The 27,786-nt window shown below is 32.4% G+C and overlaps 1 protein-coding gene across 1 annotated transcript in view; it reads right to left on the reverse strand.

Annotated features, from left to right (window-relative positions):
- The window catches only part of LOC118188561 (uncharacterized), a 43,357-nt gene that overhangs the window by 13,456 nt on the left and 2,115 nt on the right, over positions 1 to 27,786 (reverse strand). Inside the window, exons 2-4 of the mRNA XM_035359017.2 lie at positions 24,349 to 25,023; positions 24,050 to 24,195; positions 13,037 to 13,163 (exon numbers count right to left, since the gene is read on the reverse strand). Coding sequence (XP_035214908.2) covers positions 13,037 to 13,163; positions 24,050 to 24,195; positions 24,349 to 25,023 — 948 coding nt within the window. The remainder of the gene's footprint in view (positions 1 to 13,036; positions 13,164 to 24,049; positions 24,196 to 24,348; positions 25,024 to 27,786) is intronic.

A 27,786-nucleotide genomic window follows, 5' to 3' on the forward strand; every position in this document is an offset into this window, starting at 1 on the left:
TTGGCTGCCACCCAGGCAGGAGATGCATAAGTCAAAATAATTCTAATTGTGGAGAGATAAACAAGTCTTTTCTTCCCCAAATCCATTTTAGAGTATTTACCGAATATAGGAAGCAAACACTTGATCATTTTTAGTGCAGTGGTTCGAACATTGTTGATATGGTCAGTCCAGGTAAGACGATCATTAAGAGTGACTCCGAGATATTTGGCACTTTTCACTATAGGAACTCTTTCATTAAAGAGGAGAAGGTGATTCTTCACTTGCTTATTTCTTTTTATTCTGCGAATGATCAATAATTGAGATTTTTGAGCATTAATCTTCACTTTCCAATTTGCACACCATGACTCGATACTTGGAATGAAAGCTTGTAGTTTCTTAATAACGAAGTTAATGTTCGCAGACTTAATTGCCAGGGCAGTATCGTCTGCATAATATGCAAGGATGGAGTCGTTACTGTTAGGTTTAGGGAAGTCTGCAGCATAAAATAAATAGAGTATAGGGCTTAACAAGACCCTTGAGGTACACTTTGCATACTTCCTCCCCCATCGCTCTTAAAATAATCCACAGTGCTTATCAACTTTGACCTTGGCTCAATGTGCGTACTCCCCTCCCCCTTTTGCACCAAAAGTGTAATCAGCCCACCCCCTTTGTGCGCGTATTTAACAGTGTTGAAGCCAAACATGAGATAATTTTGAATGGCTTCAAAGAAGCTGGTATAAATAGTATTTTAAGTGAATGAGCTGCCTTATATTAATTTTATTGTTTTATATTCGAGAAATATAGTTGTATATTATTCAAAAAATAGTTATAAGAAAGAAAGTTGTCAAGAAAAAGCTTGTAACTGTGCAATAAATCATTAAATTTTGGGTAAGTGAAAAATTTCTGATTTTTTATTATTATTTGAGGCGGAAAAAAAAAGTATTTCGCGAGACTTAAATTTTCGCAATTACGACGGGCTCATGAAAATTAAAGCCTCGCGAAAATAAGGGCTTTTACAGTAATTAAAAATGCTTAGCTAATATGCTTAATAATCATATTTAATTTAATTAACAGCACCAACACTCTCATTCCTCGCATCCGTGTTAAGTAAATAGTTTGTCAAGCTAAGGATAATTATAATTAAAATTTAGATTAAAACATGTTATAGGAAAAAGTGTCATTTTATTTAGGTGTTTAATATCTTAAAAAAGAGCTGAAGAAAACTTTTGAATGTACAGCATGATTAAAATTAAAATGATCCTACTCGGACCTATGTAGAGCTTGTTCTGGTTAACATATTTCATTGAAATTTGATATATATGATGAACCACAGGAAAAAGGATACTGCAATAAAATATTGTTATGAATTTTGTACATATATAAATAATTTTAGTAAAATTATATGTAAAATTGTACATCTTTTCTATCACATAACATGACAACCTGAAGAGTCGAAGCTCTGCCAGAAAAATAAGATTACAAGGAGAAGTCCATTTAACATTGAGGTAAATAAATGGCTATCTCATTAAATTGGCAATATATCGCCAAGGTGGTGATTGTTTTGTTAACTAATTTTTGGCGCCAAATCTCCAAAAGTCGCCAAGCTTGGCGATTATTTGGTCTAGTCCTTGCTTCCGGACCAGCAAAGCAGAGGGAAACTAATTACAGGTTATCTTTCGCAGGGCAGAGATTGCCAGATATTGAGAAGCCCTGCTTTAAAGCAATTCAGATTTTTGCAGTGAGTAGGAGTAGTAATGGACTCTTCATGATATCAATGGAGTTTCTTGCAATATGACCAATGATAAAGGAACTAATGTTACCATTATCCGAAAAGATCTGGCTCAACAACTGGAAGTTAAACTCCTGTGTTATCCTCCAAACTATGTCCAAAGATAAAATCAACATTGATGGAAAATTAAATGTTAACATCATGTCTGGAAGTGCCTCTTACCATCACAACAACAAACATAATGTAGCAAATATTACAGGCTCTTGCATACTTTGATTAGACTTTCTAACGAAATATGATATATCCTTGGATTTAACAAATTACATTCTGCCTCTAAGGATATAATCCTGTTAAGAATGAAAGATGAGGAGTTAAATCCATCCACCAAATAATAGCTCAATACAATATCCCTATACCAGCAAGAACAGAATTTTTACTACCTGAGTCCACAACTGAAAATAGAAATTTCCAGTAAGGCATAATGGAATATCCTAAGAATAGTAACAGCCTGAAAGGAGTACTAGTAGCCTTCACACTTGTCGATGCATCAAGGACCATAGTCCTGTTGACAGTTTCCAATGTAAGTAATAAGGCAAAAGTCATTAGAAAAGGCGACATGCTTGCAGCATGTGCTCCAGTGACCTAGGTTAAATGAGCCGGTAGTCCTCCAGAGTCTGTGTCTTTGAATAACCTAACATCAGAGTTATTACAGAATGCACAACTAACAGATGAAGGGTAGATGCTGCCAGAAATGTAACTCTAGAATTTCAAGATGTTGTCTCCCACTCATCTTTTAACATACATCAAACTAGATTGGGTGAGCACAGAAATGGTATGGGAGATCATCCACCAATCAAGCAATATTCACGACGTCTACCGATTGCTAAACAGGAGGAGGTAGGAAAACTTCTAAAGATATGCAAGAAAGCAACTTTTCGATCAATCAGTAAGTCCTTGGGCATCTCTCATTGTTCTAGTCAAAAAGAAGATTGTTCAAGTAGATTTTGCATCTACTATTGCCAGCTGAAAAAGGTTACAAAGTAAGACAGCTACTTACTTCCTAGAACTGACAACATTCTTCTTGATTAAAACAGTAGATCTTGGCAAGTAGAGATACATCCTGATGTCGAAGGCTGCATTTATTACTGGTCAAGGACTTTGGCAGTTTAAGATAATGCCGTTCCGATTATGTATAATGCCGGCAACATTTGAAACCTTCATGGAGACCTGGTTGAGAGGTCTTTAAGAAGCCTGTCTCATATATCTGGATAACGTCATTATCACCAGGAAGAGTTCTGAAGAGCATTTAGAAAATATGAAGGCGCTTCAAAAACTGAAGGATGCCATTGTAAATTGTTCTCCAAATGTAAATTGTTCAGACAGGAAGTGACTTACCACGGACATGTCACCTCTGCAGAAGGTGTGAATACAGATCCAGAAAAAGTGTCAGCAGTTAAGGATTGGAGACACCTCAAAAATGTCCTTCAGCTGAGTAGTTTCTTGGGCCTTTGCACCTACTATAAAAGATTTGTGAAGGACTTTTTTCCATTGCAAGACCCCTTTACAAGCTGCACAAAACAAGCAAAAATACTGGAGACCAAAGAATGTGAGGATACATTACAGAAACTGAGGGAGGCTTTAACATTTGCGATAATCCTGACGTATCCTCAGCATGACAAACCATTTATTCTCGATATGGATAAAAGCAATGGGAGTGTTGGTGCTATTTTGTCTCAAGAGTTATGGTCAAGAATGTGTTGTGTGATACTGGAGCAAGAGTATAACTAAACCAGAAAAGAATTACTGTGTCACTCAGAAAGAGCTGCTTGCCATAGTTAAATCCAGAGTTTCTTAAACTGTGGGTCACAACACCCATGGGAGTTGCAGGACCTGCACCAAAGGGTCACCAAAAATTTTAGCAGTTCTGATATTTCTTTAACTTATTATAATAATTTTACAATTACCAAATATTTTAACACAATGTATCTGAAAATGGATAAAGGCAAGACAATACAGACAAAGAAAAAAATGAAAAACGTTTCGACACATTCTTTTTATAATATAAATGTTCATTTTACTTGCTTTGCAAGAGAAGCTGTCATTTTTTCTGTTACTTAATTAAAATTTTCACATTGTTCTATGTCTTAAAATTAGAAATTAAAGTTAATGATCTAAAAGTGCAATAGTATATTACAGTACAAGTGAAAAAATTGACGGTTTCACTCACGCATGTGTTGGGTTTGCGCAATGCTTACGGGGTCCCCCAGAATTTTCATAAATATTTTGGGGTCCAGGGTCATGAAAAAAATCTCACTGACAAAAAGGGGTCACGACTGAAAAAAGTTTAAGAAGCCATGGTTTAATCCATAGAACATTTCCACCATTTCATCTATGGCAGAAAATTTCTGTTCCACACAGATAATACATTGTTGACCTGGCAATTAAATTTCAAGAATCCCAAAAGCCAAACAGCCAAATGGATACAGAGATTTGAGGAATATGACATAACTATCCATCATACGGAATGATGCGGAATGCCAAATCCCTGTCTACATTAGCCAAGAAAGCTGTAGATATTTTTCCAGAGTCAAAGCAAAATACGAGCTGTTAATCGGGTCATACATTAAGTCATGAATTCAACATTGCCTGACCCAGACCCATGGAGTAATGAAGCACTCAGGAAAGACCAGTTGAAAGATAGCAGTAATATTTAACCCATAATTGACTTAATGGAATCTTCAATAGGAAACCTGCCAGGCAGGACATTTCAATCCATAAACAATACAGGGCTTTCTGGCACTCCCTCCATATTCCAAGAGTGTCTTGTACCGGAAGTTCGAATAGGACGATGAAAAGACATTCTGATGGCAGATGATATTTCCAAGGCCCTGGATGTCTTTAAAGAACTACATAGCAGCCCTATAAGAGACCACTTCGGAATAATGAAGACTCAGAATACAGTTCAAGAGTGCTTCCACTGGAGTAATGCAAGGATTGATGTACAAAAGTGGTGTAATTGTGATATCAATACCTGTGTGGTGTACCTGTGTGGATCAGAAAAAACCGAAAAAATGCAGCTGTGGAAAGCTGCAATGTTACAATACAGGAGTCTTCTTAATTGTATTGCCTTTGACATCCTGGGACCTCTGTTACTAACTACTGATGGCAACAAATACATCCTCATTATCATTGATTACTTCGCAAAAAAAGGCCTGACTTATATTCTATTTTTGATCAAGAGGCTATCAAGGTAGGAGGGGATAATGGTACAGAACTGGATTTCCATGTTTGGAGGGTGTATTCAGTTACATTCTGATCAAGAAAAGAATTTTATCTGGCATATAATTAAAGAACTCTATAGAGGACTCATCATAGACAAAATCCAAACGATAGCTCTACATCCACAATCAGATGGCATGGTATAGAGGTGTAATTTAACCATCCTTAATAAACTTTCTCTGATGGTTTCCAGAAATCAACAGGATTGGGAACAGATGCTACCTTTGTTCTTCCTGGCCTATCGCAGTGCTGTCCACGTGACCACCCGCTATTCTCCATAGCAGATGCTCTTCAGTCAGAATCTTTGTGTGCCTTGTGATTTGTTATTTGGTCAACCTCCAGATGTGTCTTCATTGCCTGAGGAGTACATTCAAGAACTCCAGGAATGGTTTGAAGTGATGCACAGTTTTGCTAAGAGCGAGTTAACTTGGCAATGCAGAAGATGAAGACCAGATACAACATGAGAGCTACAGGTCATAATTCAACAAAGGTGACAAGGTGTGGTTATGAAATCTGATTAGATGGAAAGAACTTTCTCCTAGACTCCAGTCACCCTAGAATGGCCCTTACACAGCCTTAAACAAGCTGAATGTCACACTTTGGATTTATAAGTCATGAAATTATAAGCCTAAAATTGTTCATTACGAGAGGAAGCCCCTTACTATGGCCATAGTACACATATTGTATATAATTTAAATAATATACCAAGACCATGTTCCTACTTGTATATAAATTTGTAAATTCATGCATTTAATTATTGACTTAGCATTTAATTTATTGTACATTATTATTGAAATTATTGTTTTAGTATTTGCATTGATTGATTGCATTCCCTGGCTTCTTGTTCAGGGACTGTACTGTCTGGGACGTACAGTCTTTGGGAAGGAAGCATGTTATAAATTTTGTATATATGTAAATAAATTTAGCGACATTATATGCAAAATTGTAGTATCTTTTGCGTAGAGTAATATAAAAGTCTAAGCATCTAAGCTGTAGCAGAAAAATACAATAACAGGGGCAAGTCTTTTTAACACCGAAGTAAATGGCTATCTCGGTAAACTGACAACATATTGCCAAGCTGGCGATAGTTTTGTTGCCAAACTTGGCAAGAAAGCATCAAAAGCCGCCAAAATTGGCGCCATTTCTGTCTGCTTCTTGTATAACTGTAATTAGCAATGCAACTGAATAATTGTAATTGATCCCTATATGTAACTGTAACCCTATAGGGCCCTCATATGCCTTCCAGTAATTTTGAGAAGGTGCCAGAGATTTCTAGACAGCCAGGAAAACACTATGTCAGACCAGGGTGTGCATTGGTTTCTCAGTCGTTAGTTCAGAGCTGAATTTGGAGCAGTGCGATATCCATGAGAGCTGCTTTTAGATGCCCTTTGCACTGCACTATGGTTAAGGTTCTTAGTAGTTTGAAGTGTAGCTCCTGATTAAATTCTGAAACTATTATATTTTATTGCAGTTTTCGTTTCTCCGTGGTCCATATAACACACATACCCAGTTTCAACAAAATATATCAACCAGATCAAGTTCTACTAGCACTGAGTAGAGTAATTTGAAAATTGTTAACAGCTATTATATTATGGATGAACAAACTTGTGAAATCTAATATTTGAATGCAAAATTCTAGATCAGATGAGAATGAATAAAATGCTGCACTACTGTTATTGAGATGTCTGCTACAAGTTTGGCATCTTGCGATGCAGTGCTTCGCAGAAAGGACAAAGAAATACCATGAAGTATGGGCTATTAGCATTTTAATTTTCAATAGCAAATAGACAGTGATATAAAAATATACTTAGAAAAGCTGCATGAGTATTTTTGTCAATGGTTTCAGAACTGCACAGTTTTTCTTTTTGGCAAAATAAATTTTATCAACCAATTATTGGTTCTCTGTGAATCACTCCATTATGAACCTGCATGCACATAACAGACAGACAGAAAGAAGTACAGGAGGCACCAAAACATTGTCATGGCAAAATTAGTATCACCCTACTGCACTAACCATCTATAGAAGTGTACCCTGACCGGGCATGCTAACACCATGCTTGGGAATTAGTTTACATTGCAGCAAGCAGCATTCATAATACACTGTTATGTATTAATGGTGCATAATTTGCGTTGCAGACTGGTTTTTGTTACACGATTCACAGTTTATAAGTTATCATTCATAGTGCAGTTCATAATACAGCATACAGTTTATGAATTCATTTCATGATACATAGTGTTGAGTACATAATATTGGTGTATCTGTCACACATTGCACAGTATGAAGTAGTTCATAGTTCGTGGTATGAGAAAAGTTACGGTTGTCTCAATAAATGGATATATTTAAGTGTGTTTTCTAAAGGCACTCCTGTATAGTATGAAGGTGAGAGTGGATATTCTTATTGTTGCGTTTTATGAACTTAGAGGATTATTTGGGGTTGCAAGCTATGGATGACACAGGTCCAGTTCTTGGCGGTGTAAGAAATTAATAATATTTTTGATGTTTTGGAAAACTTTACGGTGCTTAATAATGAATCTTCTAAATTCTATTCCAGTGTCGGTGGGATGGCGAATGTGATGGGCTGACGTTAGCAGACTCTGAAACATGTAATGTTCAGGGTCTCCGCATTCCCCGCACATGCATCTATCCGACGTAGCCATATTGCGATCGTAAAAATACTTGGGAAGGGACCGTGACCCGAGATGTACTGGAAGACTGACTATCGGTGATTACGTGGATGGTATCTGTATTTAAGTCATTAAGTTGCATAATGCTGTTTAGTATGGCTATGAGCTCTGCTTGATATACGCTGTTTTGCGGCCGAAGGTAACCTTGCCATTCGGAGTGGAGGCCTGTTTTTGTTTTTATGGTGACTCCACTTCCTACCTTATTTTCGATCTTTGAGCCATCCGTGTATGCAGTAAAATCAGTTGATGGAGGTGGCTTGTCGAGGTTGCAATGGAGATTGTGAAGGCCCAGAGTAGGATGTCTGTTATATTTCGATGGCTTTTCTTCATATTCTTTGTGGATTGAAAATTACGCCATTGCACGTCAAAGTTGTCTTGATATGTAGGATGATTGTGGACAGTGTATCGATTTCTGTTTGAATTGGTAGTGGCGTCACCCCGGCTATTGTTTGTAGTGCATTGGTGGAGGTTGTTTAGAATGATCGGGTAATATTGATCAAGAAAGGTCTTTGAATTGAGTTAAGGGTCCAAATTTTTCTTGCTGTCATGGGAAAGGCCCCGGCTCCATAGGTGATTATTTTATTGACTACTGTCTTTAATAGAATTTTCATAATGCGATGATTAAGGCCCCAGGAATATCCTTCCATTGCCCTTAATGCTTTTGCGATTTTGGCGGTGGTTAGCTTCTTTTCCTGAAGATGTGGTATCCAATTGAATTTCTGGTCTATGGTGAGTCCTAAGTACTTAATAGTCTTCACACATTTTATTTTATTATTTCCAATTAGTAGCGTGGGATTCCTGGTTATTGTTTGTCCTGGCTTGTGTATTATAAGTGTGTGCGATTTTATGTGTGATATTTGGAGTTTTATTCTATGACAAAGGTAGTTGAATATATTAAGGGTGGTGTGGCAGTTTTCCTCTAGTTGCCTTCGTGTAGATCCTTGGATTATGAAGGCAACATCGTCAGCGAAGGCTACAATCCTTGTGTGATTTGGCCACTGATGATCGATAATATTATTAAAGGTAATGTTCCAGAGGTCCGCGCTCACGTAACAATATAATAATTCAAATTTCAACAACCGTGTAAAAAAGTGGTGCATAAAGAACATGGAATTGCTGTTTCTTCAACCAATTACTTCAGCCGTGTCACAATATTTGTCAATCCCCTAGTTTCTGGTATGAAAGTTTCTGCAATCCATTTTAAAGTGGTGTCTTTATAAGATCCATATGGTGCAAAAGCTGCGCTTTCATGATTTGCCCCAATGTATTGAATTTGCTAGCCAGTTTTTATCAAGAAAAGCTATTGACTATGTAATGGTTGGCCTCAGAACATTTTGTAGTCAGAAAAGGCTCATTTTGCCAAAGATGAAGTACAGAATATATGGGATATTCTGTACTATATCATATATGGGATACTGCAAGTTTCCGTGTTGTGAATGAACAGCCTCTGCATTTTGATTACATGACCATATGATATGGTTTTGCTGCTGACTTCATTCTTGATCTCTTTTTGGACAACAATGCTTGAAAGGCCCTAAGATGTATCCCCATGAGGGCCCATTACTGCAGACTTATTCAGCAGCAAGTCATTCCTGCTCTATGCAAAATGGTGCAACACCTCATATTGACTAACACATGAAGGACCTACTTTGTATTCTCTTTGAACACGGTTGGATAATTCTGAGAAGTTTTTGAAATACCTGGCCTCTTTGTTCTCTGGATTTGAATCTCTGCAACTTCTGGTAGTAGGATTTCCTGAAAGATTGCATTCATGGAGGGAGCATACATACTGTGTCTGAACTGAAAGCATACTTAGCAATGCCATGTTGCTGCAATTCCTCAAAAAATCATTTCTGCTATTTTTGAATATGCTACAACAAAATTTCAACATGTTATTGATGCAAATGGAATGCACATTTATGGGGTTGTACTTAATACGGACCTGGTAATTAGTGATTAGTAATAACCCCAACAAATATAGAGCAAATTATCACTATGTCTGGAATAACTACAAAGTCATGGAAAGGTTTAAATATTTTTTTAATTTAAACAGAAATTAGAATATAAATGCATTTTCTTGTGCTAATAATATCAGCCACAACTTATGGTGATGCTACTAAGCAAACAGTCAAATTCAAATTCAAATGTAGAACAATAGTCAAAGACTACACAATTTAAATCTTATTCTAGGCTGGCTCAGTATTTCTAACCGGAGTATAGTGATCCATTTGTTGGCAGTGAATAAAGCAAAGCCCAAAATCACAACTATCAAAGCTGACAGAAACTAAAAGTAGCATGCACATATAGAAACTTTCATTCACATATGCCAGAAACTTGCTGTCACTTACGAACATAAACCACAGTTTTAATGCTAGTTAACTCATTTACACTTTGGTGAGGAGAACAGAAAGAAGAAGTTCTAAGATCAAAATCATAAACATTTGGCTGTTTTAAATAATAATAACCATATATGTTAAATAAATATTGTGATCAAATAAAGTTTTATATCTCTAATTTGTGTTTTTTAATTTCTTATGCACCACTTTTTAATCTAATAGTAAAAATTTGTGCTATTATATTTTATTGCAGTTTTCTTTTCTCCATGATCCATATAGCATATACACCCAATTTCAAAAAAACATGTCAACCAAAACAGGTCCTATAAGATCTGAGTAGAGTCATTTGAAAATTATTAACGGCCATTATATTATGAACCAACAAATGTATAAAATCTAGTATTTGAATGCACAATTCTAGATGAGATGGAAATGAATAAAATGCTGCACTACTGTTTTTGAGATGTCTGCTACAAGTTTGGGGGTCTAGCGATGCACTGCATTGCATAAAGGACAAAGAAATATTACGAAGTACAGGCTATTAGCATTTTAATTTTCAATAGTACATAGAAAGTGATATAAAAACATAATGATCATTCAGGTATCTCTCACAGTGTACAACCATCTTGTCCATCCTAGAAAAATTCATAAGGATTGTTGCAGATTTTCATACTTTGGAACATATGACCTGAGTACCATACTTACCATTTTATGAGAAGAAAGAATTGAAAATTATAACAGGTAAAGTCCCTATTATAGTTTGGATATTTTCACACCTCCACTGGAATTCATAAAAAAAAAAAAAAAAAAAATTCTAGCAAGCTTTTTTTTTACTGTGTGTAAGCTTAATATAATCATGAAAGAGATTGAAACTGTTGCAAAAGAATAAACAGATTTTGTTGAATAATCTTACAAAGTTTCATTAGCACAGCATGTACAAATCAGCACTACTGGTTGATCTTGATTTGTATTATGCCACATGCAAACGTTTTACAAAATCCACCAAAATCAAACTCGAGGAAATCTAGAAAGTGGATGCCACCCTTAATTATTATCATACTAAATGCTGAGCATAAGTATGACAGGACTGCTTCCTGCGTATTCCAGATCTTTTGTTTGGAAGTTGTTGCAGATGATCATGATCACAAAACTGAAGTCATTAAGGATTATTAATCTATATATAAAGAAGAATGTCTGTGCGTTTATTTTGCATGATTAACTCAGTCACTACTATAACTATTGTCACCAAACTTTCTGCATTTCTTTTCTGGGTCCTGAGAAAGGTCGACGTCCACTTAAAACTTAAAAGGGGGGGGGAATCAGAGATATTAATTAAAAACTCTGAAAACCCTAATTTTCGCCCTCACTTTTCTGAGTGGCAACAGTTTCACATGCTGGAGATAACAAGAAGGTTAGAATAGACATCCTTGTTATCTCCTACTCTAACTTCCTTGGGAGATAAAAATCTGCTTTATTTCATGAAATGTTGCCACTGCTCACTTTCAAATCGTAGAGTTTGTTTATAAAAAATTTTTAAGTTTTACAATGAAATAGTATTGCCAAACATTAAATACAGTATTCCAGATTCCAAAAATTTGTCGGAAGCCATTTCAACTGTTCCCATCTTGTAAGACTTTGATCAGGCGTGATATTAATTAAAAACTCTAAAACACTAATTTTTGCAATAATTTTTTGAGTGGCAACAGTCTCACGGGTTGGAAATAAAAATGCTTTATTTCGAAAAGTGTTGCTACTGCTCGCTTTCAAATCGTAGAGTTTGTTAATACAAAATTTGTAAGTTTTATAAAATCTATATATACAAAGAAGAATGCCTGTTTATTTGTTTGTTCACATCGATTTCTGATAAATTATGATAATTTTTTTGCCATATTTAATGGACTAAATTTGAATATAGGTAAAATACTGGATGGAACTTGAGCTTTTACGACCATTTGATTAGCTCAGTTACTACACACAAATGCTCTGGCATACTTCCTTAGAAAATCGCCAACCTTCAAGTATAGTACAATCGCCGGTTTTCTGCGAACTGCATTTGCCTAATCTGACCATTTGATTAGAAAGACAAAAATCATTGAAAACTGAGTGGCATTGTTGCTGATATAATGAGAGAGAATTAGTTTATTATTCTATCGAAATTTTTTTATAGGATTTCCATATTGCATCAGACTGAAAAACGTATGACTATGAATCATATTTTTTGCATCATTATCAGAGAAGGATTACATCAGTATCGTTCTCTCGATTGTTAGATACTTTACTCTCAATCTAATTTAACTGGCATTGGGTATTTCTGCCAGTGACTAAATAAATAATGGAAAATACAGCATACACAAGGTCACCAGTTGGTTATACTACAGAAAGGTGTATAAAATGGAATCAGCATTTGTATCTCCACTATATGTATTTTTGTTTCAAGCATACATACTGTTGTTTAGTATTAAAGAAATCAAAATGTTTAAATGATGGAATTATAAAATTTTTAGCTATGATAATGTGATTTTTAGGTATAAAAATGTTACACTTGCGTATTTTATTCCAATATACATTAACAAGGTTGTTAAAATAACAACACTGATAATGAAAACAGGAGTAAAATGCAAAATATAATATTCAACTTATATTTGAGAGAAAAATATTTTTTTTAGTGAAAAATTAAACAGATTCTAATCCAATTTAAATCTACCCATTCAAGCATTTTTAGAGGTAACAACAAAAATCATGCCATTTCCGGCCTCTTTTTTTTCTTACTGCAGATTTTTGAGACAAGAACATAAAAAATTGTGCCATTTCAGGTTTCTTTCTATTTTTTTCTCTTTCATTATACTTGCAGGAAAATGTTAGGTAAGGAACAGATGTTAAAAGAAAGATGCTGGTCAAAATGATAAAGTGTTTTAACCACATGTCAAATCCAGTCATTTTCCCTCTTTTTTATTTATCAACTTCAATGTTTTTATGAAGGGTCAAATACTTTTCTGTTTCTGCAGAAGAATATAGCATATGAAATTACCTCATCCAAGAGAGATGAATACTTTCCCTGAGTGGTCTTCAGCATATGCTTCAATTCATCAATTTCTGTTTTCAATAAATTGTGCTTTTCCTTTTGGCTTGTCAGTTCAGAAAGAATTTCAGCTAACCTAAATTTAAATAAAATGTATTTTTTTCTAACATATTTTAAATCTAAAATTTTACATTCTTTCAGTTATGTAATTCTTTCAGAATGTAATTAATATATTCTTTCAGTTCCACAACATCAACTTTAATGTTTTATAATTAACAAAAGGGAAAACACACCTTGAAAGTAAATACACAATAGAATAGCATTTCCATATTTTTTAAATATAAAACTTTTACCTTAATTATAAAACTTTATTAGTTAAACAAATTCTAAAAATTCTCCAGCTGAAAGAAAACATATTTAATTTATATAGAACACTTTGGTTAATGATTTACAAGTTTTAAGTTTTCTGAATTTTCCAATTAAAATGATTTGGTGTGTGAACAACAGTGTTTGTCAGAGAATAGGCTAAATTACTTCAGAAGATAATAATATTTGTAGAAATTTTTATTAATTAATCATAGTAAAATACTCAACAGTTATTTGTCTATATGTCTGTAAAGGAACTTTCTAATGTAAACCATTTTGAACTTATATTGTATATGTGAAAAATCCATGAATGAAGCCTCTTCAGTCACATCTCATATAAATATCAGATATATTTGGATATTCTGGAAACTGAAAACTGCATTATGGTATTCAATGGTTTTAGACACAAGAATCATGAGTAAAATTGTTATGTAAATAAAACTGCACTATTTTGCCATTTATTACTTACTATTTAGGTCTCAAAGGAAAACTGCATCATAGGTGGGAGGAAGATTATTTAACAACTAACTTTTAAGTTACATACATATGGAGATACATAACAGAGGTTAATTACCTTCATCACTGTAAAATTAGTTATGTCAAATGATTAAGAAATATCCAATTTTTGTTAACTATAACATAAAGCAAATATGTAAATATAAATATAACAATTTTTTATAAAATGGAAAGCCAGATAATTTTTCTTCTACAGATTCAGACCATTTACTGTTCATGATATGAGAGTGACTGGAGATAAGTTTATTAAAAACATTCTTTCCCATTCATTAGAACATTACATTAGAAAGTTAAAAACATTCTTTTTCCAGATTCAGACCATTTACTGTTCATGATATGAGAGTGACTGGAGATAAGTTTATTAAAAACATTCTTTTTCCTTGAAAATTATCAAAAAAAAATAATCTTGGAAGTCATTATAAAAAGGAATATAATACAGAGGTACCTTGGTATATATCTACTTTGAAATACATCCTGTGTGAATGCAAAAAAATTTTTGTTTGGTTTATGACATTCGTTTGCAATGCAACTCGACTTCAGTGAGTCATAACTGCACAAACTAAACTTGTTTAATTCTTTTGAGACAATGCTATAACTGCCCATGAGTGTTAGAACACCTGGTGATACATTCAGCAAACAACCCGTGCTATAATTCTGAATTTTCAAGTGGATTTATGCTTTTTTTCCCCCACAAAATATCTTGTTAATTCATTAACAATAAGTTTTAGAAAAGTTAATGAGAAAAGTCAAACAATGAGGAAAATTGTTAGGATCACCATGGAGGTAAAAAGAGAGAATACTGAAAAGTATGAAGATGGCATGCATATCCAGGATATGGCTATTACATACCATATGCCAAATACTTTGGTCTCTAAGAAAATGGGGGAAAAAAAAAAAAGATGCTATTAAATCACCTAGCATTGCGATAAGGGTAAAACTGATTACCATATAAAGATCAGAGAAATTAGACAGTTTTAAAAAACTGCTTTTGATTTGGACAGCAGAAAAAACATCTATATACAGTATCATGGGCAGAGTTTCATTTATGTACAGTACATATTTCAACCACTGCATTTGCATTTTAGTAATGAATAATAGCATTTTAGAAATAACAATAGGATATTTTTATTAGAATAGATTAATTACTATCACTCTGTTTCTCATTGGAAAAGTTCACTTGGTATGTATCTAAGGATCAGGGACAGGTTAATGATGTATACCAAAGTACCGTTGTAAAATCTACTTACTAAAAACATGATAGCTGCAAGACAGCTAACATTACCATGTACATAAAATTTATAATTGAGTTATGTACTAGTACCAAAAGTGAGAAAACTAATCACCTTAGTATTTCTAAATAGTTATCAGTAGATTCCTGTGGTTCTGTTGCATTCAAGTTATGAGATCTTCTGCCCCCTAAAAAATTGTACTTAGTGAAAGTTCAGAATATTCTAGTTATTGCACTTACTAGAAGTTCAAAATAGTCTACTTATGTTCATATGTGGCAGATAAAATATGTGGGTCATGTAGCTACACAAATTGTATATTAAATAATTTCTATAATTATAATCTAGAACTTGCACTAATTATATAGAAGGAAATACATAATTATTGGTCTTCTGAAAAGTTGTGTGGCTTTTTATGATAAACACAAATTAAACAATACTAAAATTTAAGAAAATCACATAAGCATTATTTTGTTCTATGACTATTTGCTATTTCTTAAGTAACTAGAAAACTCTTACAAAAAAAAAAAAAAAAAAAAAAAAAAAAACATTAGGTTTATTCATAAAGAAGTTATTGAGATGCTATTTGGCAAGTAAAAAGAAGCAAATTCTCAGCCACTCACAGAATTCTGAAATGATGAAAATCTGAAAGGAAAAGGTCTGATGACTATTGAGGGGTGACACAAAAAATCCTGTCTATACACAATAAGTCTTTTTCTGATATTCATCGAAATGCAGGACCAAGCATTGTCATAATGGAAGCCAACACCTTGAATGATCAGATCTGGGTGCTTTGCTTCGATTTCCACTTTTAAAACTGCCATATGGGAAGAGTAATTTTCTGAACTTACTGTCCAACTTGGTATCAACTAATTATAATATATAATTTCTTTATATTTCATACACAAATCATTATTTTTGGGGGATGCAACTTTTCTTGTTGTTATTTATGAAGGTTATTTTGATTTACCCCATGATCTTTTCTTTACAACATTATTGTATTGTATCTACTTCTCATTTCCAGTAATGAGCCATTTCAAAAAATGAATTTCTTCACTTCTTTTGAGCAAATGATCACATGCTGAAAATTGAGCAAGCATATTCTGCTCTGTAAAAGTATAGGGCACACAAACATTGTAATAGCTTATAATCTTAACTTTATTCAAATAACCGTGTACTATACCTTTTTAGAATATTTAGCCAGTCTGATAGCTATTGATTGCATAACATGGATTTTCAGTGACAGCTTATTTTAACAGGTCCCTGTTTACAGAGGATGGTCGTTAAAAGCAGGTATCATCTTTGAGTCTAAAATTTCTTCATTTAAACTTTCAAACCATCTTCAAATTGTGTCATCAGAAGCAGCACTTAGTCTGCCAAATTTTATAAGCAGTCTGACTGAAATTTTTTCCTCTTTTTTTTTAATATTAAAGGGCATAACATGATGAAAATGAACTTGCAGGTTCTCTATTCTTAGCATTGCAATGAAGTAAAAATTATACCACAACACATGCTAGAATTAGGCACTGTGAACAGAAAAGATCATACTTAGATATCTGCCTCAATCAATGTCACTTGTTATCTGTAACGAAATAATTAGAAGAAAATTATACTTCCATTTGAAATACTGCAAAACCTTCCAAATGACATAATATCTCATACACACTGAAATTCCAGAAATAGATTGACTGATCAAGGTATCATCAGATTGGATGATATTTTTAGCAGAGATAAGCTAGCTACATATTTTATAAAAACTCATTTGTTGTGAATCCATTTGATTCCATGAGTAACATTTAACTTGATGGGTAATTCATCATACAGTGAAACCTCAGTTCATGTACTTAATTAATTCCCGAATGCCATGAATTCCATTTATCAAACGAAATGTTCGTAGACCAAAACAATTTTTCCCACATGAATTAATGTATTCCTGGATTACAGATTTAAACTTTACAACAGTACTACATGCACAAATTATACTAATGGAAATCATTAAAAAAAAGAGAGAGAGATCAATGCAATATTAAAAGAAAAATTGGATAAGAACTGAATTTAACTTTGCTGTATTTGTTTAAAGGAAGATGATAACATACGTAGAAAATGATAAGGAACATGCTATTGTTTGGATGTGAAATTTCCTTCCATAAAAACATAATATAACTCTCTTTAGGGAGCATATTCTTTCATCTTTTCTTTGTTTCTAAGCAGCATTACATTCTGAAACTCACTGGGCCTCTGTTTCACTCAAAATTTGTTCAATATAATTTTTTGCTGCTTATATTTTAAAATGATTGTAAAGTGAGACATGGCATAATTAGGCATGCATGCCTATATATGATATCATTACATGAAAACTTTGTATCTTGCCTCCTTTTACATAAATTTTGTGGAACAGAAAACTACGGTTCTTTTTTTTCATCCTCTTCCGAACTTCTATATCTTTTTTTGTTATGGTCCTCTAAGTCACCTGCTATCAGGTTTTGTTAATAAGAATAAAGCTAGGAAAAATATTAAAATGATTTTTACAGAAGGTCCTGGGAGTTAGTTATGTGCATAGATTACCTCAAAATCCATCTGAAAATCATGTGCTGTTAACTGGAGTGTTTACAAACACTCAAGTTATTTGGCATTTTTTTGTTATGAGGCATTTTTTGTTCATAAATCATATTGTTCATGAGGTAAGGTGCTCATGATCTGAGGTTCCAATGAATTTGGAAAACTGCAGAGGGTTTTTCAAATTCCAAATTTCAATTTTTCTTTATAAGTTCTATCTTATTTAGTTGAGACTTGGTTAGCAGTGCCTTACTATTCCAACATAAAACAAACATATCCTTAAAACTTTAATTATCTTTTACTGAGAGGTTATAATTATTTTTTTTTTTTCTTTTCCTTTCACAGTATAGAAATTAGTGCACAGGCTCATTCATTTTGTTAATTTAGTTTCTCTAATGTTGAGCTGCTCATAGCTCAATGAACCACAAGAATGATCCAAGGAAACATATATGAGCAATTCAGAATTTCTCCTCAGTATTTGACCCATCCTATTGATTTCAGATTCTTATAGAGTTTCATGTAAAAAGTTCTTAGAAAACTAATACATAACCTCTTAACTTTTTTTTTTATCATTTTATGCATTTATTATATAAAAACATTCAGTATATAAGAAATTTTAGCTTTTGACTTTTAAATTCTTCCTGAATATGCACTTGGTTAAAATATCTGATAATCTAAATATTAAGCACAATCTCCCTCCCTTTAACTTAACATACAAGACAGCTGCATTTATTTAAGACACTAAGAGGGCAAACAAGCAACTGCATTATTCCTTGGAAAAATTTAACTTCTAATTTAAGATTTATTTAAACCAACATTGTATATTTACTGCTTTTATTTGCTATAGTAAAGGGTTTAATTAAGTTAAGGAATGTATAAAATGGTTACATGACTAAATTTGAGAAGACAATATTGCTACAAAGACGGGATTGACAAATGGTGAAATGTAGGCCAGGGATTCTCAACTGGGGAGAATTTCATAGTTCCATGGGAAAATGCAGGCATCCTTTTATTTAGCCACTAATTACTTAGTTTTAGTTTATGAATATAAAAAACTACTTTTATTCAAGTTTTAGTATTTAACAACACCTTCTATACCTTTTTGTTGTTTAAATTATAAAAACACATTTAAAAATAATCTAAACTGAAATAAGTGTGTATCGATACCTCGAGTTTGGAAAAGGAGGGGGGGGGAGGATACAAGGTTAAGAATCCCTGCTATAAAACAAGGTTATGAATAAGTATAGAGTTCCTACTATAGAACAAGGTTAAGAATAAGTATAAGAATCCCTACTATAAAACAAGGTTAAGAATCCCTGCTATAGGCCATCTCCAACATTGCATCTATTTAATAAGCCACAGATTTAATTTTATTGGCTACTTTGCTAGATTGGATTTTGCTCACATACTTGAATGTGTCTCCAGAATGCCTATCATTTAATTAATTCCACACTTCCAGGATTAAATGTACAGAAATTATGAGAACTGCAATTGGTCATAACTGAAAGCATTCAAGAGAATACCAATAAAATTTATTTAAACTAGATTTCATAAAAAAATGCTTAATGTTTTGTATTATTTTTCTCACAGAATACAATTTTTATAAAAAGTGAGAGTAAACTTCACATACAGATCCCATTGAAAAGCTCATCTCAGAACAGAGTGATCAAAAAGTTAAAATCAAACTTTTATTTATTTTTAACTTGTTAAATAGTCAACCTATACTGAAGGTTTCCAAAATAATTAAATCTCTAATTAGATGATATTTAGAAAACATAATGCATACTTTCATACACAATTTAATTTTATTAATTAGTAGCACAAAAAGAATAAAATATCTTGGCAGTTCTTTGGCAAATAACTTAAAAGTAATTTTAATCACAAAAACTTATATAGTTATACATTAATTAAAAAAAAAGGCTTGAAGCTATAATTTTATATATAAATAGAAATAAACATCCAGAGTAAATATAACAAAGAATGACACATCTGCAATCTGTACAACTTTTACAAAACAGTTTGCAGTTTATTATATTATATCTGGATTAAAAAGAGAGGCTGCCATTTCACTCACTAATTGAATTTTCAATTTGCTGTATACAATTCCAAGAGCAGAAAACATTCAAATCCTACTGATGAAGCTCCTATGCTTAGTATTTCAATGAAAACCAACTCTTTTTATTACAAGCATTCTTTTGCAAAAACTACAAGCATTCTTTTGCAAAAACTATTGATATCCATCAATCAAATGTGATTCAATAACTCGACTGTTTCATTTTTTTCCCTGCAGAATGGTGGAACAGCATTTATAAATTTCAATATAATGCTAAAAAAGAGCAACAATTAGAAATTTTTCTTTTACTAACTCCAATACTTGTTTCTTTTCATTTGCTAAGGCTTCAATTTATATTCTAGTGATAAAACATGTAGGGTCAGTCCATAAGTTTGTGCGCATTAAGAGTATGCATGGAATTCATATGATGCATTTACTAAAACAATACAATTTTGAACCTGTTGAAACTTGTCATCATTTGACTAACATATTATTCAGTTTATCACCAACTTTCATACATATTGAATGCATTTTAGTACCCATAGAAGCTGAATATAGATAATGAGTACAAACGTGCTGTGCTACATTTTTTATTTTTGTGTGGTGAATCTGCCAGGTTTGCAGTGATAAAAATTAATAGTCTACATAGTGAACACACTATTAATGTAAGGACTGGCCAGAAATGGTTTGAAAAATGTAAAGTTGGAAAAAGCAATATTGATGACGAACCCCGTTCAGGACATTTTGAACCATTAGAAACAAATCAAACAATTAATTCAGAAGTTTATAGTGAACAATTTTGCCGTCTAAACTCAGAATTGATCAAAAAATGTCCAGGATTGGTGAATATCAAGAAAGTGTTATTTCATCATGATAACGCTAGACCGCATACGGCTCGAATAATGCTGCAAAAAATTAGTGAATTTAATTGGGAGCTTTTGCCACATCCTACTTACTCCCCAAATATTGCCCCAAGTGATTTCCACTTATTTTGTGCCTTACAATTTTTTTAACTAGGAAAAAAATTACATTCTAAACAGGATGTACACAATGAACTTTCAAGTTTTTTTGCATCAAAACCAGAGTATTTCTACAGCAATGGCATAAAAAAGCTGCCTGTAAGATGTTGAGACATTGTAGATAATGGAGGAAAATATATAATTGATTAAAATGTTACATTGTGTTTTTTTATATTATTTAAAAATTTACCAAAAAATGTGCACGAATTTATTATGTCTGTTTATAGAATTAAAGAGAAAGTATTAGCACAAAAAAATGAAACAACTTACATTGAAATAAATGTTTAATAAAGTAAACAAATAAATATTAAGCTTTTTTTTTTTGTAAATTTTGATACCCTTTAAATCATAATTGTTCTTTATTTCATAAATTATGGTTTCATATTTTTAATTTCATAATTTCTGCATGCCATCTTACCAGATTTAAACTGATGATCTATAATCCGGAATCGCCGAAGTCCCGACGAGTTCCGGATTAACGACTTTTGACTGTAGTAGTCTGGAAGGGCATATATATATACGCCCGGGGCAGTTAATGCATCGGCTGAGCAAGGTGTATATATACGCCCAATGGCAGTTAAGGGGTTAAACAAAAAGTGAAATTGCGGCAAAAAATGGGTAAAGGTATATCCGTCTCAAAATTATGTGAGGAGTATGGCATTGGAAAGTCAACTGTATATGACATTATAAGAAAAAAGAACTTTTTTAATTTTTTGTGGAAGCAACTTAAACAAGTTACATTGAACGAAATGTTTAATAAAGTAAACAAATAAATATTAAGCTTTTTTTGTGTAAATTTTGATACCCTTTACATCATAATTGTTCTTTATTTCATAAATTAAGATTTCATATTTTTAATTGTATAATTTCTGCATGCCATCTTACCAGATTTAAATTGATGATCTAATATTTGGAAAAATTTAAAATCCGGAATCGCCGAAGTCCCAATGAGTCCGGATTTCGGACTTTGTACTGTATATGCTAACGACAGTGCTTATTCATACCAGGTTTTAAATAACTTTAGGCATGCTTTATCAAGACTTATTAAGCTATTTTCAAACTTTATCAGTTTCAACAATATTGTAATTATCTTCTGAAATTTATTCAAAGCAACTAAAACTGGTTTTAAACAAAGTAAGAGATGTTCTATCCTTTGTCTGACTACTCTATTATGAAATTTAGCTTGAATATTCTTGCTATTACAACTTGATCCTCTTTCAAAGTTTATGTAAAAATTGACTACTTCTTTATATAACTTTCAAGGGAGTCGCATACTGAGTTCCAATGTATTTGGTATACTTAAACGAGTTCAACTGCATTCATTAAATTCGGCTTAGGTGAGTTTGTGAATTTGAAAGAATAATATTTGCAGTAAAATATGATATATTTAAATCTTTGGCCAATAAATTTAAGTATATGTGCTGAACAAACATAAGCTATAAGCTGAAAATTGTTTAGTTGTTTTTTTCATTTTGGCCATTCATGCTGCATTATCAGACACAAACTACAAATTTTAACTTTTTTAATGGAATCAAGTAAGGTTAAGTAAATCTTTACTTGCAAAATTCCATGTACTGTACAAATAAATATCCAGATAAATGGTTAACTATTCATATTACACAGTCTAGCATCAAACATACTGTTTGATTAACTAAATTATTAAAGCATTTTCCTTTTTGTTCTTCATATATATAATTTAATAATTTAAGTCTCTTTATATAGAGACCTGTATCAAATATGCAACATTTGATATAATTTTATGAAGTGAGGGTTTTCTGTGCTACAAAATAATGCAGTAATGTAAAAACAAATTAATAAAAAATAAAATATTTTGCAGCTTAAAAGAGTTTACTTGCTTCCTCAGCTACTTTAGATGTTTGAGAAGATGTCATTTTTGCGGCATGTTTACATGGATCAAGCACAATGCATTTTGAACTAATACAGATGCAGTGAACCACATCAGATTTATACCTGAGACTCAACAGACATGGAAATGACACACTTTCTTGCAATGTACTAACAAAGTTTGCTTAAAATATTTTGAACATTTTCACTTTTTGGAAAATATTTCATTTCTTTATGAAGTCGTCACCACATAAACTCTTATAAGTGTATTTCAAGATGATGACATGAGGTGCCATACTGGCACGTATTATGGCATTTTGCACTGCTCCACATTCTTTCAATTGTTTGCAAATGACATCTAGTGTTTGGGTCCATGAAATTGTATCAGTGGGTAACTGTGAGATAGCCATTTCCCACTCCTTTCAAATTCTCTGCCTTTTTTTTTTTTTTTTTTTTTTCCAGCAATCAGGAAAAACTGTACTGCCATCTGCAACATTTTTTTTTTTTTCAGTCACACCAAGTAAAGTTTTATCTAAGCAATCCAGAATAGCTACAAGAAAACATTTTTTTTTTTTTTTTTTGTTTTGTTTTTGTTTTACTACACTGTCATCCAAAAATCACCTATGGAGGAAGAACATATCCAGCATTATTTTTCCTTCAAATAAAAAAAAACTTTAGTCAACCTCTACTATTCTGTCATTCCGACTAATTTTAACTTCAAGTCTACATAACAAGACATAGGTGCAAACCTCCCGCATATAATTGTTCCTATGACATCTGTATCGTGTTTCATACTACAAAACTCAACTGAGCTCAAGACACCTAGAGTCATGGCACCAAGAGTCACCACCTTCATAGCACCAAGAGTAGATAAATTTTATTGCTGTAAAGAAATTTAGGCATGATCTTTCAAATCAAGTGTGATATCTGGCACCTCTTTTTTGTTAACAAGACCTAAGTTTGCAATGCCATTTCGGTGCATCATAATTGGAAAACACATAATTTCATGAAAGTTTTTACAAAATCTTCACCTATGAAAAATTTTTTTATCTTGTCAGAATTTTACTGTCTTCTTCTCATCTTGAGATAAGTTCCGATTCAAAAAATATTTCCTCCCCCCCCCCAAATAAAAAAAATGTTTTGAGTCAAATAATGTATACAAAGAAAGTCATCTATAAAATTACGTTTTGCGCACTTTAAAAAAAGGTTGCAAACCATAACATATAAATATTTGTCTCAGTTTCATTCATAAAACTGAGATGACTCAGCTGATTATATTGTAGCTATCTTTGGCACATTATCACAAATTTTAGCAATTTTTTTTGTGATGCTCATATAATGGAAAAGTATCCTGAACAAAAATAAAGTAAATGAAAAACTAGAAAATCAAGTTTTCTATATTAATATAGAAAAAGATGGTTACTTATTGTAATCTTTTTACCTTTGTTCTTTCTCAGCAAGCTTGTTCTGTAAACTTTCAAATTCTCTATTTTTGTTACGATCTTTAGATGCAAATTCTAGTTCCATTTCTCGTAATTGTTTCTGAAACTTGTTTTCATATTCTTTTTCTAGCAGCAATTCTTTTTCCTACAATACAAGATAGAAGTTAATTTCAACAAAATGTAAACTAATTTTGTAAACTAATTTCTATAAAATAACTGAAATTTCTGAAAAAGCTTATCATGTATCTATTTCCTAATGTGAGGCTAAAAAAAATTAAATATAGCAATACTTATTTACACCAAGTTTTTGAATCTCAACAAGTAGTTTATCTCGTTCCTTCTTCAATTCCTTTTTTTCAAGTTCCATTTCTTGTTGTATTTTTTGTTCTCGAGAATGCAGATCATCTAGCTCTTCTAGTAGTTTACAGCGTAGCTTCTGGACTTCTTTTTCATTTTCTTCCTTAACATATTGAAGCTGCTCATAAAAACTAGATTCAGCTGATTTGTTTTCAGATGTTAAAAGTTGATTAGCGTTCATATTTCGGTTCTGAAATTTCAACGACTCAGAAACCATTTTATCATCATATGATATATGTTCATCAGTTTCCTTTAAACCGTTTGGAAAAGCCATCTCTAGAAGATCCTTTTCAAACTCATTTCTTTTTACTGTTTCTTTTATTTCACCTTCATGAATACTTAATTTTAATACTGGACTTTTATGTGAAACTTCGAATAATGATTTGATAACAGTTAGTAACAATGAATGTGAAAAACCCTCTTCATTTTTTGTAGCATACATTTTAATAAAACTTTTATATTCTGGACTATTCGTGTCAACTCCAAATAATTTCAGTATATCACAAACAGTCAAGAGTTTTTCTGGATCAGATAAATTAGCTTCAGTTACAAAGGTAGACAATGTATATTGACAGCCTTGTCGTGACAAATGATCATAAACAAGCCAGTTAGAAACCTGAAAATAAAAGAATTTACATCAATTTATTTGAGTTTCTTAACTACACACACATACAAAGAGTGAGCAAAAGTATTTTGCAACACAAGCATTTTCATACAGTAAATATATTGGGGGGGGGGGTAAAATGTTTTATTACTGATATACACAGTCGAAGTTTATGATTAAAATAACTTTCCTTAAAGACATATCTCTGTAGAAAATGCTACTGTATCAAATAAATGAGATTTTTAGGGGCATCTGAAATTAATATTCATTACAATTTTAATAAATTTTGAAGAATACTTTTAGCCCATGTTGTAAATGTTATACAGTACAAAGTCCGTAATCCGGACTCGTCGGGACTTCGGGGATTCTGGATTAGGGGTTTTTCGGATTATAGATCATCAATTTAAATCTGGTAAGATGGCATGCAGAAATTATACAATTAAAAATATGAAACCCTAATTTATGAAATAAAGAGCAATTATGATCTAAAGGGTATCAAAATTTACACAAAAAGAAGCGTAATATTAATTTTTTTACTTTATTAAACATTTCTTTCAATGTAATTTTCTTCACTATCAGAAGCGCACATGGGTAAATGCTTTACTGGCTTTACGCGCATGCGTAAGTTTGTGGCTTTGAGGTCCGGATTATAGATCATTCCAGATAATGGACATCCGGATTACAGACTTTGTACTGTACTATAAAATATTTAGTTCTGTCAGCCCTACTAAAATAACAGTTTAAAGATATATTGTATTTTATGAGTAAATAAACCTATGATTCACTCATTTATGAATGTCATTATCAAGTATTAGACATGGAAGCATAAGAAACATACACGTTTAAGAGACACCCGAAAAATTTCGAGATGCACAAAAACTAAGATATATAAAATCATTTTGATCACTGTTCCCTCAAAATAATTTCTGATACATTCTGTGTACTTTTGTACTCATGTAGCCATTTTTAAATACACACTTCTAATTTTCTTCAAGTGCTTTTATAGAAATGATTGACTGAATAAATTTTTTCTGTCAATGTGATTTTTTATTGTAAAAAACAGTTAACTATCAGGTCAGGTTATGATTTCAAAATGATTGAGTAATAAGTTTGATTGTTGAATTTGAGAGATGACATTAGCTATGTGGAAGTATGCTTTACTATGGTTAGAAGATTATTAACAAGTCATCCTATCCTTTTACACTATTCTTGCACCTTTCTGAAAACCTGAGATAAGCATATTATCATGTACCACTGAAAGGTATAACAGTTCTTTGTTCCTTCAGAGGAACAGTCGCAATGTGACCCTTTTTGAAGAAGAAAATTGCTATAATTTTCTTTCGGACACTTTGAAGTAGCCTTACTTTTGATTTGCAATGGAAAAAATTCACACTGCTGATTGACATTTGTTCTCTGGATTACACTGTAAATTCAAATTTCATCACTAGTAATGATGTTATAAATGTATCTAGAGCTGCCTTCGCTAAATATGATTAGCATTTAATTGCAAAATTCTATACTGATACACTTTTGCTCATCTATCAAAGTGTGCGACATCCACAAGTTGAAATTTTTCAAACTTAAAGATAATCATGCAGAAGTTTTGACATTGTGAGTAATTTAATTTGTATTTTTTTTTAATATCTTTAAGTGCCACTCAGATGTTTGTTCCTTTTCTGTTAACAGGATGCCAGTTGCCAGATGTGCTAGCCTATTTATACTGCATCATGAATGGCTGTGTGCATTGCCGATTTTGTGCAACTGTCTGTCATTGTACACATGGGGAGAAGTGCTTTTCCCATGTACAGAGTAGTACAGAATTGCTCAAATTCAGCATAATATGCAGCTTCGGCATTGCAAGCATTAAACATTATATGATATGTTACTGCTATTACAAATTCATTTTATGAAGTTTACTCGCAATCGAAGCCAATGAAGATTTTTTTGATCAATTTATTAGACACTCTTCCTATGCTGTATTCTGCATGGAATTCAGTGACTCCAAGGACAATTGAAAACTGTCATGCAGGATTCTCAAAAGTATCAGATTTGTTGGCACCAAAAGAAATGGAGAAAGAAGATACTGAAACTGAGCTGATATTTAATGAAATGTTTGAGAAAGTTTCTGCATTATTGAACTGTCCTACTGTATCACTGGAAGAATTCATTGCAGTAGATGATGACAATATGTGTACAGCCTCAATTATGACAGACAGAAATATTTTGGAGTTTATTCAAGGTTAAAAAAATATCATTGATGCAGATTCCGAGGACAAAAATGAAATGAATAATGCAGCTGTTCCTACGTCATCCAAAATGAGGAACACCATGAAAAGTATGCATACTTATTTAGACACAAATTCCATTTGTGAAATGAATAACAAAATAGACGAGATCGAACAATTTGTTGACAATTTGATGCTAAAAAAGACAATGCAAAGAAAAATATCAGATTATTTTCCAAAAAATCAATAAATGTTTTGTTTTTAAAAAACTTGAAAATTTTATATTAAATTTCATCAAGTTCTTGTGGATATTTTTGTTTCATTGGTTTTTATTAAATACATGCATATATACATATTTATGTAAATGTACTCTAATAAACCTAATTTTGTTGAATATTTATTTTTTTTTAAATATCCTTTAACACAAAAAAATATTTTGGTCCCCTCAGTTTCATGTTAAACGATTTTCACTGTATATTAAACATTGCACATAAAATACATTACATTACTGCTGGGCATCACACCCAACCTCACTTTGCCCATGTGCACA

The sequence above is a fragment of the Stegodyphus dumicola genome, chromosome 2 (assembly GCF_044657685.1).
Source record: "Stegodyphus dumicola isolate Sdum_Otavi_A_Nest chromosome 2, ASM4465768v1".
In the NCBI taxonomy this organism is placed as follows: Eukaryota; Metazoa; Arthropoda; class Arachnida; order Araneae; family Eresidae; genus Stegodyphus; species Stegodyphus dumicola.